Raw genomic sequence first — 15917 nt, 5'->3', positions numbered from 1 at the left:
GTTTTTATCGATTATTATTGCTTATTATTGCACAACCAATTATTAGTTAGCGAATAATTCGTAAAGCGCAATATTGCGTACATGCGTCAAATATGAAAGGGTTAAATATTACATATCCACCATAGAAAGAAAGATAGTTAAATTAACCGTCGATACTTATTTATTCTTTTAGAGTTTGTCTGTTACCGAATAGACAATTACACGTGAAAACCCGGCTGTATAGAGGCAGTCCGTCGCCTAGTTATCAAGAAAACTTTTTGTTCCCTCTGGACGATGGTCCCACTGGAAGGACTCTTCTCGTCGAAGTATGTTATTTTAATTAAAATAATTCGAAATATGTAAAATGCTTGATAAGCGATATTATCTGCATGGGAAATTTTTAAGGTATTTTCTGACGAGACCAGTATAGGTGATGGAACATCCCTCATCGGAGAAGCTAGGTTACGTCTAGGACCCGCCTCAAGAGCACCTGCAACTACATGGTTACCACTTCTGGGATCAGCTTTGCCCACGCCAAGACTTGGAGAGTTGATGTTCTCTTTGAGCTACTTGCAAACGGCTGAAAGACTGACCCTGGTGGTTGTGAAGGCTAGAAATTTACATGGTGTCAGTGCCGTGCCCGGTGATTTCTTCGTTAAGGTAATAAAGTGCTTATTTCTCATTGTAATCTCAACGTACGCACCGAGGTGTGTCTAAGAAGTAACGAGACTGACCCTGTAAAAATGTTCATACGTCATTTAATGAAAAATGTACATTGTCCCTTTCAAAATAGTTCCCTTGAGAATCTATACACATAAACGTAAAAAAAGAAAGATAAGATTTATTATATTATATAAATTAAACATTTTCAAAATCAAATAGGCTAACTAAAATTATTGTGATCACGTATGATCCATAGATACTGATTGATCATTGAATGATGCATTTACTATGTTCCAAAGGTTTACTTGCTACAACAAGGCAAAAAGATCCACAAGAAGAAGACGTCTGTGAAAAAGGGAGAAGAAAGTCCAATCTTCAACGAGGCAATTATTTTTAACGTACCCAGTCATATTCTGCAGGTTTCGAATAATTTTTAATTATAAAATTTGTTAGGTATTGTGAAAAAGACATGCTAATTTCTTCAATCTAATTTCAGAACATACAGATAAGGCTAACTGTAGCGGAAGTAAACAATGAACAGGGTGTAAATTCGAAGCCGTACTCCGTCGGACACGTTATCGTGGGACCTACGTCAGCAGGACGAGCATTCGTCCATTGGCGACAAATGTTGGCTGCTCAAAGACGCCCTGTCGCCATGTGGCATCCGCTCAGGAAATGAAAGGATCGCGTAGGATGTTGGCAAAGCGAATATATAATAGAACGAAAATCTGCACGGATTTAAAGTATACTGGGAGAACGGTAGGATTACGTAGACACGATGTTGTAGTGAGTCATCCTGATATTCGTCCGAGTTTTCAGCCGTTCACTTTTAAAAAGCATTAGGTACTTTCCCATGCTTCAACGATTTTCTTTGAAATTAGAGCAACATTGCAAATTACGATATAGAAATTTCAATCTTTCAAATAGGAGAATTCTGATAAGCATTTTCGATTTTCGAGGTCTTCCTATTTTTGAGAATATTTCCATTCAAGAGAAAGAAGCTTGAAAAGGAAATGAAGTTACGTTTTTTCAAAATAGACCGTTCGAAACTGCGTGATCTTTTAGAATAACCCAATAATATACAGTATTAATTAATAGTCTATTTTCATTAACAAAAAGAATATAGAAGAGAGAAACCTAGATGATTTTGTTGACCTTTGAAAGAAACGATCACGTACAATTCGTTGGATTTATTGTATATAAATTCGTGAATTTACAGGGTGCTGACAAACTTAAGGCCTCAATGCGAAAGATTTTTCTATTCACGTTACGATTACTTGTAAGTATTTTACCGAATGTCCAGTTTTCTCTCTTTAACCGTTCTCCTCTATGCTCTAACGAGGAAGCACACTCATAAACGTGTGGCGACACGTTGCAAGCAGAAACATGACAATTCAACAAAATCTACGATTCATCGTTTTCGATTTGATGGTATAAAATTCTCAATGTAAAACTCGTATCCTATTGTACATGTACTAAATGGATGTACATGATATGTTGTTTCGTCTAATGATAAGATTCGAATTGACGGCTCCGTGATGAAAGCTCACACGATTTGCTCCAACGTGAATCACGACACAAGGTTACCGTTAAAATGGAAGATAAACAAGCAAAATTGTAAGAAACGTGAGAATCAATCGGGATGTAACACGGAGCTGATATCAATCATTTCAGACTGATATATCGATATCAAAAGTCATCGTCAAGCACAAATCGCTGTAGGTTCTAAATGGATCCACATCGTTCTCCATACCGTGTGTCTCTCCACGAGGAAGGTTCGAACGAACTTTGTGACGAGACCGCTAGATTCTCGCTACGAGGCTCAAATATTTGTATCGAGATATCGTATACGGCCGGCGAATGTCAGAGCCAAGGAATATCCTTTTTGCCTTTATTCGTCTGATTCGTTGCACGAGTGAATTAAACATCAAATTGCATACGAAATTATGCACAAACCAACCCGTACGAATTAGCGATGGCATTAAAAAATGTGTTCTCCTCTTCTTTCTCAGTTTCTTTTCCTTTGCAAAAGAATACACGTATAAACCGATACATTTTAGAAAAGCTTAATCGAACCTTCCTTACGTGTATAAAGAAATGTCCATCAGAGACATCTTCTGTATGTATTCCGTATGTACCTATGTTGATATTAGTTAGAATGCAGTTTGTTTCTTTTTCGAGAGAAAAAGATTACCCTTTTCCACGTCGGATAATCATCGTGTTCTTTAACGCCAGAATTATTTATTAGTTTTTGTACGATACTTGTAAAAAAAAGAAAACATGTTTTCTTTTTTTTTTCTTTTCGTGCCTTTATTCTGGCATATTCTGGTATCGATGTAATCTTGCTCGTTGTTCATTGAATGACTGGCTACATAGTTACAGAGGAATAAAAGAAATTGAAGAAAAAAAAAAGAAAAAAGAGCAAGTAAAAGAAACAAGAAATGTTGCGCCGCAATTAAAAGATTCATTGCGACGTTGAAAAATTTATGAACGATGGAAGCTCTGTTTCAGGGTTTTATCAAGATGTAAATGTTGTTGTTCCCAATGAACTGTTAATGTTTGTACAGAGTTTATTAACGACGTACTCGACGTGCAGAGCATTCTTTTCCAAACGTGGACGATTGATCGCAATTCTTGATTATATTCTTCTCTCCTCTAACGACCAACGATCATCCTTTTCATATTTCTTCTTCTTCTTCTTCTTCTTCTTCTTCTTCTTCTTCTTCTGTTCCTTCTTTCTTCTCGGAGAGTCTGTCCATCTCTTTTTGTTATTTCATTTCGACGATCAAATGGTTAACCTCGATTCCTTTCTCCTCTTTCCTGTTCGCGTTCGTGACAGTACTTGGCACATGACCGAATTACACCATCTTCAAGCAATGCTTGGTCGATGCAAATCTGTTGCCGGTTGTTTATACGTACACGGTACAGTTCATAGAAGAAATCTTACGTCGACTTAATCCTACAAAATTTGCACCATTACGACTTCATCGAACGTTCGAGGTTACGATAATACTCGATTATTCCTGATATAATTGGACGCGTTATCATTTGGTCGGAATTATTTGTGCGGAATGTCATTGAAATTAGGAGAAGATACGAAAACAATTATTCTTGTGATTTGACATGAAAAATGAATATTTTATTAAAATAATTTTCTTCGTCGTTAGTGTTAATTGATATTATCATCGTGATTGGATGATGCGTGCTGTTCGAAATATAGAAGAATGTTCATGGAAATCTTAATTTATAATTAACAATACGTTTATAGATCCGACAGAAATGGAAAACCACGCGATACTTCGACTAACGGGATCGTTAACGCAAATCGAACGAATTAGATAGCCTTTCGGACCTCATAGTCTATTCTATACCTATAAATTTTGTACCTCTTCGTACACGATAAAATTTAACAAACCTAACTCTTCGTATTACACGTACACATTACTCATACGCCACGTGTATATATACATATACAACATCTATATATATGTATAGTTACATTACGAGAGAATTTTACACTCTATATTATACATTTTTTGTCATAAATTGCCGACTATTTAAATCCATACTTATGAACTTATTCAGGATATTTTCTATCGCTAACTTACTATGGGACTAATATCGCTGAACTCTCATTAACTCCATAACTATATTTGTAAATTATCCATCGTGAACGATATGTATCTCTGCATCGTTTCATACAAAGTGGTCAGCGAGAACGATTGTGATTAATTATTACGTGCATACCTCGATCGAAACTTGAACGATTTTTAATGCCGATGAAATTAACTATCAACAATCGATTCACGAAATATTGAGTATTTCTTCATTCTTCAAAATTCAAAAAATTGTACAAAATCAAGAGAGAGTATTCGCGGATAAAGGGAAATTTTAGATCGCAAGTTCGATCCAGATCGAGTCAAATCAATCGATTCCTCTTTTCCTTCAAATACAACTCGTAGATAGCTCTTAATGAAAAAAAGACGGAAAAGAAAAACGAGAAAGAAAAAAATGGAAGAAAATGACTCGACGCGACGAAGCTAAATCAATTGGATCGTCCTCGCGTTCCACTTTGTACTCATGAAACCGTACGTAGTACGTATGTATAATCTGTATACATGTAAGTCAAATTACCATTCAAAACACTGTTGTATATCAGCACAAAACTGATCTTTTATTCTTAATACCAACGTGGCGCACACGCGCCCGCACACACGCGTAGGTGGAATTGTTCACGTACGTCTGTCTGCGTCCGTGTACGCATATGTTACGGATACGTATTACTAAGTTTTACTGTTAAAAACTGGAATACATTGAACGTATGGCGCAGAACGATGAGACAGGGAGAGAACAATATTGAAGGCATTCAATAGCTTGCTTCTCGTTTACCAGAATTTAGTTTTGTCAGGGGCTAGCTATAGACGAAATTAAGAGAAACAGAGCGAACGAGAATAAAAGAGAGCGAGCGTAGAGTTGGAGCGGAAGCGCGAGAGGGACGGGGGGCAGAGAAAGAGAGAGAGAGAGAGAGAGAGGGAAAGAAAGGAGCATGCAAGAGACAAGAGAAAATGAAAGTGAGAGAACGTGGACAAACGAGAGAATGTAAAGAGAACGCGAGGAAAGAATAGCGTGAAAGATAAGATAAGAACGAACGATCATCGGATAGGGAAAAGAAGGGAAAAAGGAGTGATGATGACAATAATAATGCCAATGCGATTCGTACTGCAAACGATACAGTTAACCACCTAAATAATAGAACTCGCCGATATGCATATATGTATGTATGTCTTAAATAAGTTTTATTAGTTATATTCAAAGAGTACTTTCTTATACTCTTGCTTAATTACGCGCGAGTTCAATTCAATATTTTACATTGTTAATCAGTTCTATACACAGAATGTTCTATCTTGAAACATTCTATGTTTGTGTAAACGTTATCATTTATTTTATCACACCGATATAATAATATTTTCTCGCGGCACAGCTGTTCCACTTGTATCTTACGTTCTTTAGGATATTCTTGATTTATATTCTAGATATTGTATCGTTAATCACATATAAAATTTTTATTAATCAGAAAATCAGGATTCGTGAGAAAAGGAATTACGATGCCTTATAATTTAGAAATCGCGATCAGAATTGTAGGACGAATCGCAACGCGTAGCCGTTGCATGAGCGTATATGATTCATACAAAAATACTATAATGTTTAAATTGTTTTATATTTTTGTTACGCCTCTCTGTGATATAATAAGGGCACATTCACCTCACCCTGTATATGCATTGGTCTTTGTATCTTATCGACTAAGGTGAAACTTTATGAAGAACAATCCTTGCCAAGCCCTTCCTAATTACATTTCGGATTATGCTCGTGCGTACCGTCGCCAGATTCAAAAACCGAATCAAAAACCGTGCAAATTTAAACGATTATAAAAATATTCAAGCAAGTTGCTGACGCTATCCTGCTTAAATGAACTTAAGGGAATTGTTAAAGCGTTTATGTACTTCGACAGACGCTGAATCGTTTAAAATAATCATATATGAAGTATTGGTAATGATTTTCAACGATCCATACCAATAAATGTTTTAATTTACTAATAATTTTAATAATTATTGTTTTATCGATGTTAAGGAAAGAAAAGTTACAAACAAATTAATTAATAATCTGAAGAGAAATCTATTTCTCGTGATAAAGTTAATTCTCCCCGTATGTTGGAAAAATCTTTTTATTTGCTATTATTCAGTTTACAATAAAAGAGTAAACAGAACGAATGTAAACGAAAACTTAACAAAATTAATTCCGATAAAGTAATTTTGATTTATTCTGCTTACAATTACTTGTTTCTAAACGAAATCTAAAAATAAATTACCCATATATCATTAAATAGTTCGATTTGGTCGTGTATGTAATTTTGCTCTTCAGTTTTTACGATCTCTTCATGTTACATTTAAAAGTACGGTATATTTAAAAGTATAGATTCATTAAACGGAAAATGTATATGGAAATTTGTATAGATTTAAAATTATTAATTTTAATAATAGTAACATATCCCTTAAGGTAAGGTACGTTCGAGCTTGTGCTTGTGAAAGGTATAACGTGTATTGTTACACATTACATTATGCTATATTAATTATAAACAAACGAAAAACAACCTTACGCTAAAATCTGTGAAAAAAATATATTACAAATGAAAAGGTTAATCACTATACACAATCGTGTAATGTAACAAGTACACGGAAAATCACGTACTATTAACTATACATACATGATCATTGTTAATCATGGTTGCGATTCTATTTACACGATTCGTTTACTGAATAAATTCCAAACAAATATATTTAAAGTAACAACTAATGTCATCTATTTCGTGATTATCACCTTGAATTCCTGTATAAATTTTTGTCTAATATATCCATATATAATTTTGCAAGTTATCCCAATTTCAATCTTTAAATTACTTAAAATGAAGTGGATATTTTAAATTACATAAAATTGCAATTGTTACTACTAATTACATAGTTGAAAGCAAAAAGCTTACAAAATAAAATCAATTATTACATCAATTATCAAATTTATGGTATTCTGCTATTAGGAAACGCGTAGATAAACAGAACATAAAATATATCAACGATTTAGCGTTAGAGTGAAGGTAAATTGTAACGAAATCGAAGGACATCTTGCGGTTAGAATACGTCAAAATTGCCAGTAAGACAGTTTATGCCCGAGATAAACTGTTTTCTACGTGTCTTTGTAACACTCTTGATTCTGCATCTTAATCTTCAGAAATAATGAATAGATTTGAATACGCTGATTCTCGACTTCTTCCGAATGAAATTTATATAAGACGCGATGTTAGCATATGCATATACGATGGAGATATCAAGGTATGTATATTAATCGTAACATCAAAGTAAAACATAACCTTCAACTTTTTGACAGACAAATTTTGAAAGTGGTGAATTAGTACTTACCAGCCACAGATTTCTTTGGGGAAGACCTGGTGATATATCACGCGGTCATACATGCCTTTCGTTATCTCTTCGTCATATAGTTTTCTTCGAGGAAGAAATTCCTGGACCATTTTCCTTTGGACGCAGTAAAAAAGTTGTTATACACCTTTCTGAAGCTCCAATCGGTATATTATAATTATTGGAAAAATGTATTTGTAAATCAAGCTACGTAATAATGCTAATACTACATTTTGCTTTACAGATAAAATGCCTGGTCCGTTGGATAATAGCGTATGCAACTATATAAAATTCTCGTTTAAAGAAGGTTTGGATCCAAATTTTCATACACATTTGTCCGATGCTATTACAAGACGAATTTGGGAATTTACACCTATCGTGCCTCTGGAACATCCTGATAGCAACACAAAAAATAGCAGAGACATTAATAAGCCTCTGCCGCAAATAAAGACACGAACCGGTATCATAGGTATTGAAAGAAGCCTTCAGGAACAACAGAAAGCAACAGACGAAAGCATATCAATGGCTTTTCAAGATCTTAAGAAGCTCATGGAAGTAGCCAAAGACATGGTTTCCATTTCAAAAACCATCTCGGCAAAAATACGGGTGACTCTCAACAAGATTACTTTGTAAAATTGACATTCATAATCAAAGACCATTGCAGGAGAGACAAGGAGACATCACAGAGGATGAAACGGTTAGATTTAAGTCCTATTTAATGAGTCTTGGCATTGATGACCCCGTTACCAGAGATGCGTATAAAAGTAGTAATGAATATTTCAAGCAATTGGCAAAACAACTCGCAAATATTTTAGAAGAGCCAATTAAAGTTAATATTCCTAGTAATCGTTACTAAATTTATAATACATGATAAATATTTAAGTAATTTCATTCCACAGGAAGTTGGGGGAATGATAACATTAACAGATGTTTATTGTCGTGTAAACAGAGCTAGAGGCTTAGAACTTCTTTCACCAGAAGATTTACTAAATGCCAGTAGACAATTAGCATCTTTAGGTTTACCTATAGTATTGAGAGTGTTTGATAGCGGAGTTATGGTTCTTCAATCGCGATCGCATGATGATAATGTCATAGTTGATGTTATAGCTGATCTAGTAAGTAAATACGTTCGAACAGTTTTTGTATAAAATTTAACTTTATTTATTTTTTACAGATAAAAGAAAGAGGATCTCTAACAGCAGAAGAACTTGCTCAATCGGAGGGTATATCAGTCCTTTTAGCGCGCGAAAGACTGTTAGTAACGGAAAAAAGAGGAAAAGCATGTAGAGACGACACAATTGAAGCTTTAAGATTTTACCCTAATTTATTTTTGGAAAAAAATGATTAACACTGCCAATTTGCTCACTGCCATCATATGTATTGCTTTCATGATGTAAAAAATAACTTAAAATCTCCTATATTCTTTATGCTTTCACATATGGAATTGCATTATGTTGCAATATAAAATGAATCAAAACTAAATATTAAGCATTGCCATATATGCTATACCAACGATGCATCGATTTGAAAGGGAAACAAAATCTATAATGTATTCTTTGAAATCAATACTTATTTTAATCGAAAATAATTTTTGTAAATGTCCGAATGAGTAACTTATAAATATTACATTGAAACCAGTAAAATGTAATCATTAAGAATTCTTTATAAGAGTATGTACATAAGTAAGTATATTATTCAATATATGTATACGCATTTGTAAATAAATATTTTACTTGTTGCAATAACTCGAAATACTGTTTGCGAATTCGAATGAATAAACCCGAAATAACGAGTATAAGTAAGTGAAATATCGATGATCACAGATTATAATACACGTATAAATGTAACGCGTACTTATCGATGACACTCTGTGAAACTAATTTTCAAGGTTGGTAGAAATAACGATGGCATTCTCGCGAATATAGAATAAATACGATATCAAATATTTACTTTCGTTTGTCAATGAATTATGAGAACTAGAAAAATTAGGCTTAACTTGCAACTGTAGTGACATATATTTAGTGGTTTTAACAAGTTGGTAGTTATATAAATTATTATAAACTGTTATAAGCATTGATGTACAATTATAAGAAGATGACGGTCATGAATTGGTCGTAAATAAGATCAAATTAATAATTACGAGTAATATCTGCACCATAGCAGATATTAAAAGTTATTGAAAAATATTGGTTATTTAAGAATTCTGTGTACAAGTTAGCGAAAAATAAACTAGGGACATAGTGCCTAATTTTTCCACCATGTGAAATCAATTTTTTTAAGACGTTAATCTCTTAAGTGAAGATTGGTCAATACAAAAGTGAAAATTAAGATATTAATTTGATAAGTTTACTACAGTAATGCGAAATTGTTTATGAAAATCAGCAATTAACTAACAATTAGTAGCCAATGACTGAACCCGTTGCAATACATCACGTGATCATTTTCGTTCCCTACAACTCACTCGACTCGTTCGACAAACTTTACAATTTTGGTTTAAGGCTAGAAGAAGAAAAAGATATTTTTATCGCGGTATAAGAAGCATTGTCTACAATTGTGATGTCACAGCAATATGATTGAGTGAATCTTTTGAAATTCGGAACACGCTACAATTCTTTTTTATCACAAACGATATAAATGTTAATAATATTTATACGTTATTGAGCGTGTTCGTTATACCTTTAAGAAAATAAAACTCATTGACGTACAAAATGGCTTTACCTCCAAACTATAAGCAAGTGGCAATGGCTACTTCAAATATTGTTGCATCTAATCGTAAGTGTTGTTAACCTTAAATTGTTTAATTATATCAAATACCGTTTTTCCTTTTTAATCTGTACGTATTAAAAAAAGAAAAAGAAAAAAGTTATATATATATATATATATATAATAACTACATTTCAGAAAGACTCAGAGCTTCTGGTGGTAGTAGTAGTAGTTCAACTAATAGCGTAAGTAAATTTCTTATGTAAATGAGCTTATACACGTGTCAAAATGTAAAGCTAATTTTTATAACAATCTATAGAAAGATGCACAAAGCCCATTCATTCAAACGCCTCATAGTCATCCAGGATTTACACCACAAAAAGTTGGGAAAAATACAAACGTACGTACCTTTTAAATATATAATATAAATATTTAATAAAATCATGTTGAAATTGTAACACTATTTTTATAAATCTGTCAAAATTTTATTTTATGCTAATATCGAGTAGGCTGATTCTCGTATGCCCAAACCACCCAAGCCACCAGAAAAACCTCTTATGCCTTATATGAGATATAGTAGAAAAGTTTGGGATCAAGTGAAAGCTCAAAATCCAGAATTAAAATTATGGGAAATAGGAAAGATTATTGGACAGATGTGGAGAGATTTACCAGAGGAGGATAAAACAGAGTTTATTGAAGAATATGAAGCTGAAAAGGTAAAGATCATATATATGGGTACTATTTTTATACAACTGTAAAACTAGATATTAATACTACTTGAATTTCAATAGGTTGAGTATGAGAAAAGTTTAAAAACTTATCACAATTCGCCTGCGTACTTAGCTTACATCGCAGCTAAAAATAGAGGAAAATCTGGTAAATATTTTACATTAGTAAGTAAATAAGTACACTACTTATTTATATTACATTCTTAGTACAATATATCATTATTTTTATCATAGCATTATGCGCCGCACAACAAAATAATGATGATCGAGAAAGTCATGAACGTTCTTCAGGCAGTACCAAAGGACAAGCAGCGCAAGATAGAAGAATAGATATTTTACCTGCAGAAGATGATGATGGTATATAAATTTATACAATTCAGACAAGTAAAAGTTATATAAATGATTCTTTTATTTTGCAGATCAAGATGATGGATATTCCGTAAAACACGTTGCGTACTCTCGATATACTCGAAACCATCGTCTTATTAACGAGATATTTAGTGATACCGTAGTGCCGGATGTTCGCTCGGTTGTTACTACACAACGAATGCAAGTATTACGCCGTCAAGTACAGTCTTTAACAATGCATCAGGTATATATATACAATAAAAAAGAAGTTAATTTTTAATTATATTAATATGATATATATTATTTTAGCTACTATATCGTGGCATTAAATGTTACAGAAAAAGCTCGAAGCTGAATTACAACAAATAGAAGAAAAATTTGAAGCAAAGAAACGTAAATTTATCGAGACAAGCGAAATATTTCAAGAAGAATTGAAGAAGGTAGGTTATCATTTTTAATAAGACATGTTCCATTAATTATTATTTGATAATTATTCAAATACCGAAGCCAAACATGCCTCTTTTAGCATTGTAAACCAGCTGTAGATGAAGAAACATTCAATAAGATGGTGGAGCGACAATACGAAGCACTTAGGCGAGATAGATTAAAAGGTGCAGAAGAAAATCGCTCGGATGGACCTGCATCCAGCGAATCAACTCCAAATTCTACTCCTACTCCAACTCCTGCTCCTATTAACGATGAAACACCATCCGATGTAAGTATTATCTGTAACAAATGTTATTATTGATACACAAGTATCGTTACGCATTGCTATTTCCTTGTAGGTTCCTGATCATGATGCAATAGATAAAAAGACAAATGGAACTGAAAAACTTAATAATGAAATTAAAAAGGAAACATCCTCACCACCATATACTGAAAATAAGGCAGAACCTTCATCAGCTCAAGGAAATTCTAATCAACATACATCCAATTCTGGAATGTACAGTGGAACTATTAGTCCACTACAGCAGCAGCAGCAACAACAACAAACTCCGCCGCCGCCACCACCACCACCACCACCAGCAGCACAACAGCAGCAGCAGCAACAACAACAACAACCGCTACCACCGTCTTCACAACCGCAATCACAACAACAGCAGCCACCACCACCAACTCAACATCATCAACAACCACCACCAATTCAACATCAACAGCAACCGCCACCACCACCAACTCAACATCAACAGCATCCACAACAACAACAGCAGCCACCGACGCAACAATCACAACCATCTTCTTTACAATCACAGCAACCTACTATTACTACTACTACTACTACTGCTACCACTACTACTGCTGCTACTACTACTACTACAGCAGCAGTTTCTGCTAACACTAATGCACCTGCAAATGCAAATGCAACTGCAAATACACCGAATATGCCTCCTGTTTCTTCACCAGCTCCTCCTATACAACATAATCCTCATCAACAAGGAATGTTAGCTAATCACTCAATACCGCCTCATCAAGGAACCCAGGGAACACAGGTGCTTCCACCTCAAGGACCAGTTTCTAATCCACATACACCGCAAATGATTCCACCGAATCAAGGCTACAGTCAGCAATATCAACCAGGACCTACTCAGCAGGCTCAAAATGTTCCACTAGCTCCAAGACCTCCTCATCCATCCTATGCTTATTCTCAGCAACAACCATATCATCAACCATATCCTCAATACGCACATCCGTATTACCATCAACCATATTCACAATATTCACCACATACTATGGGCCGTCCTCACGCCCATGGTCCTCACAGCCCGCACAGTCCTCATTATCATCCACAATCTCCTCATGCCGTTGGCGAAAATAATACTACTAATAACAACGTACCGGGTTCAAGCAACGCTTCCGCACCAACTTCCGATGCTAGTAATTCATCTTACTCTCCAGCATCGGGACATTGTGAAAATGAACGTTCCGTTCCTTCAGAAAATCAAGAAGGCCAAGCAGATATTAAATCAGGATCTGGTTAATTATTTTTTATAACCGCATACTATTCTATCTATTCCCTTATAGATTTCTCTTCATTTTATGTAAACTGTAAAATTACATTTAAATAATATCGATGCGTTTAAACAGTTACAATAAATTTGTCATATACATTCAGTTTGTACAATAAAGATGCATTGTCAATCTTTCTTTTTTATTTATGAGAGTAATTTCGTAATTGGAATTATCACTTCACAGCACATCTCATCTTCAAAAATGTTACAAAGTGCATTCATACAACAATCAATATATCCGTATAATACACCTTGGGCAATGTACATCAGTCTTCTATTTCACAGATTTCATTTGCCAAAGTCCATCGTTTAAGTAATGACAATTTTCTATGCCTATTCCTTTGTTCACCTTAGCTCTGTAAATTACATTGTTATAACGCACAGAGCAGTCCATATTTTTCACACATTCTATACTAGGTTTTTTTTACTTACATATCAAATGTTGACAATGTAGTAACACCCACAGCTAAAGCATGTTGCTTGCCCTCTGCCATAACAGCCTATATTTCAAGTTAAGAATTTAATATGCTCAATTAATTTTGGAAACTGGTAAACAACCTCATTCTAGTTATTTCAACAAAGGATACAACGACTGTTCCCTTTTCTACGGGTGTCATCTTTGCACCTTTCGACGTTAAACCAGGACACATAATGTTAGCACCACTAAGAACAAACCTGATAGCACCTTTATCAACTTGTTCCATTGGTAAAAAAAATGGGTCTAGAATGTTTAAATTTTGTGTCGAAGCAAAATAAATTGTAAAATACAACAATATTTTGTTTGAAATTAACTTTCTATTAATCAAACTTTGTTTTGTCTTATTTATCGTAGAAAGATATTGCTTACATTTGTGTAACAATCTTAAAGTAGGCATCCAAGGTCCTTCACGTTGACGAAAGAACAAAAGATCTCCTGCCGCATTTACTATAATCTCTATATGGTCGTGACTAATCACAAAATAAACATAAATAAAATCACCTAATACTAAACGTAAAATCCATTACTTTTGAGAAAACTTACCATTTTATAATTCGAAAAGCATCTTTCTTTGGAACGATAGCATCTATATGACCGTCTAAGTGAGGATAAAGCTCCAAAAGCTTCGAACGAATTCCTTTTTGAACCGATGATTTCAATTGTTGTATACCAGAAACACTATCTTTTTCGTCGAATCTAATAAGATATAGAAAGCAATATCATTATATTATTATTGTTAGAAAAAGGTTATGTTCTTACAAGAGACAAAATGTCATACATACTTTTTAAACATTTTTCTCCCCTTTATAAAATAATATCGAACGTTGTAGAATTAGCGTATCAGTGTACAAAAAACTACATTCAATTATTTATTAATTCTTGATGTCAATTTTAATTTTTTAAAAGTTTAAACGATAACCGGTATATGCAACGCGTGAATTTCAAGCTGTAGTACTATATAAATACAAATACCGATCAATGCATGAACATTGACACGCAAGTGTATATATATATATATATATATATAAAATCGTGAAATATAATTATACGAGGGAAAGTTAGTTTTTTTTTTACATAGAAGAATATTATAGAATGTAAGAATGTAATATTTTAGATTTACACTTATTTCGAATTTTACTGGCTACTGTAATTACATACTTGCTGGTTATAATTTTTCAAAGTTTCACTTCCCTAAGGGTCTAGTTAGGGGATAGTAGCAGCTCTGCTAAAACTATATGGAAGACTATAGGGAAATAAGACTATGTCGTTGCGATAGGATAGAACAAGGACGATACGTTGATCGGGTCTTTTATACGAATTAAATTTAAATTTCGAAAGTGCCAGAATAGTTTATTGTAAACGGGGAGTGATGGACGATCTGAGCTCTACGTATTTCATGACCGACATCTTATCCGCGGTGACTCTCGGCTGTCTTATGAGCGTATTTTTAATAGTTGCGGAATCTTTCGCATGGTGGAGGTTGCGTAAGATATTTTCGTATCTGGAAGTTTAGCATAAGGGTATGTCTATCGCAGGTTGATATAGCCATAAAAGGGTTAAGATAAATATAATAGGCGAAAGGTAATTCTAGGTGTCATATTATAGGCTATAAGTTATACCGGTTTGTTTCCTTTAGTATAAATTGGAGGCGAGCATGTTTGGACGATCCATCTGGAGAAGTGGGCTGTGGCAAGTGGAATGACGACGAGGAGTAGCAGGAAGACTAACGAGAAGAAGGAAAGCAGCTTGTTTTATCGCTGACAATGAGAAATCTCTTGAATACCTCGTTGGCTGCGTGCAAGCGTGGAAAAAAAAGTGTGAAATAAAGTAAGAAGTAGCAGGGAGAAGTAGCGCGTGAATGTATAAATAAGAACGTGTAAATGAAAGCATTAATGAAAGTGTTTGAAAGTGTGAAACGTTCTGCGTAAAGCAGGTAGTGATAAAAACGTTGAAGTATAGGGTGAAAGGACGAGGTGTGTAATAAAGATGCGTAAATGAAATAAACGCGTATCTAATCTGGAGGTGCGAAAGATGGAGAAGGAAA

General features: G+C 34.2%; 4 protein-coding genes across 8 annotated transcripts in view; 3 read left to right on the top strand and 1 right to left on the bottom strand.

The window, feature by feature from the left end:
• LOC138180604 (uncharacterized) overlaps positions 1 to 7193 on the top strand; it is a 67645-nt gene extending 60452 nt beyond the window's left edge. For all 4 annotated transcript variants that reach the window (XM_069114636.1, XM_069114632.1, XM_069114633.1 and 1 more), the window contains 4 exons: positions 173 to 305; positions 385 to 639; positions 942 to 1061; positions 1139 to 7193. In XM_069114636.1, coding sequence (XP_068970737.1) covers positions 173 to 305; positions 385 to 639; positions 942 to 1061; positions 1139 to 1321 — 691 coding nt within the window. In that variant the 3' untranslated portion in view covers positions 1322 to 7193. The remainder of the gene's footprint in view (positions 1 to 172; positions 306 to 384; positions 640 to 941; positions 1062 to 1138) is intronic.
• A 52-nt stretch (positions 7194 to 7245) lies between these two features.
• Vps36 (vacuolar protein sorting 36) lies at positions 7246 to 9352 on the top strand. 2 transcript variants are annotated; one of them, XM_069114657.1, is made up of 6 exons: positions 7246 to 7523; positions 7579 to 7774; positions 7852 to 8213; positions 8272 to 8304; positions 8507 to 8722; positions 8782 to 9352. In XM_069114657.1, exons 1-6 carry the CDS (start codon positions 7428 to 7430, stop codon positions 8953 to 8955), a joined length of 1077 nt encoding a protein of 358 aa, XP_068970758.1. In that variant the 5' UTR covers positions 7246 to 7427; the 3' UTR covers positions 8956 to 9352. The 2 variants fall into 2 exon arrangements, with proteins under 2 accessions (XP_068970758.1, XP_068970757.1); XM_069114656.1 differs by having other exon boundaries at positions 7250 to 7523; positions 8272 to 8436.
• A 734-nt stretch (positions 9353 to 10086) lies between these two features.
• LOC138180606 (uncharacterized) lies at positions 10087 to 13538 on the top strand. The gene is made up of 10 exons (XM_069114638.1): positions 10087 to 10379; positions 10509 to 10555; positions 10630 to 10710; positions 10820 to 11026; positions 11102 to 11186; positions 11273 to 11395; positions 11458 to 11630; positions 11725 to 11826; positions 11913 to 12101; positions 12172 to 13538. Exons 1-10 carry the CDS (start codon positions 10316 to 10318, stop codon positions 13363 to 13365), a joined length of 2265 nt encoding a protein of 754 aa, XP_068970739.1. The 5' UTR covers positions 10087 to 10315; the 3' UTR covers positions 13366 to 13538.
• MCTS1 (malignant T-cell-amplified sequence 1 homolog) lies at positions 13515 to 15149 on the bottom strand. The gene is made up of 7 exons (XM_069114662.1): positions 15032 to 15149; positions 14656 to 14827; positions 14417 to 14569; positions 14243 to 14343; positions 13983 to 14116; positions 13828 to 13895; positions 13515 to 13751 (listed from the first exon to the last, which is right to left on the bottom strand). The coding sequence occupies exons 2-7, from the start codon at positions 14664 to 14666 to the stop codon at positions 13670 to 13672; spliced, it is 549 nt and encodes a 182-aa protein (XP_068970763.1). The 5' UTR covers positions 14667 to 14827; positions 15032 to 15149; the 3' UTR covers positions 13515 to 13669.
• Between the last annotated feature and the right edge of the window lie 768 nt (positions 15150 to 15917).

The sequence above is a fragment of the Bombus flavifrons genome, chromosome 6 (assembly GCF_040668555.2).
Source record: "Bombus flavifrons isolate JBK064 chromosome 6, iyBomFlav1_principal, whole genome shotgun sequence".
NCBI lineage: Eukaryota > Metazoa > Arthropoda > Insecta > Hymenoptera > Apidae > Bombus > Bombus flavifrons.
Note: the sequence above shows the minus strand (reverse complement) of the source record. Positions and strands in the feature narration are given on the sequence as shown.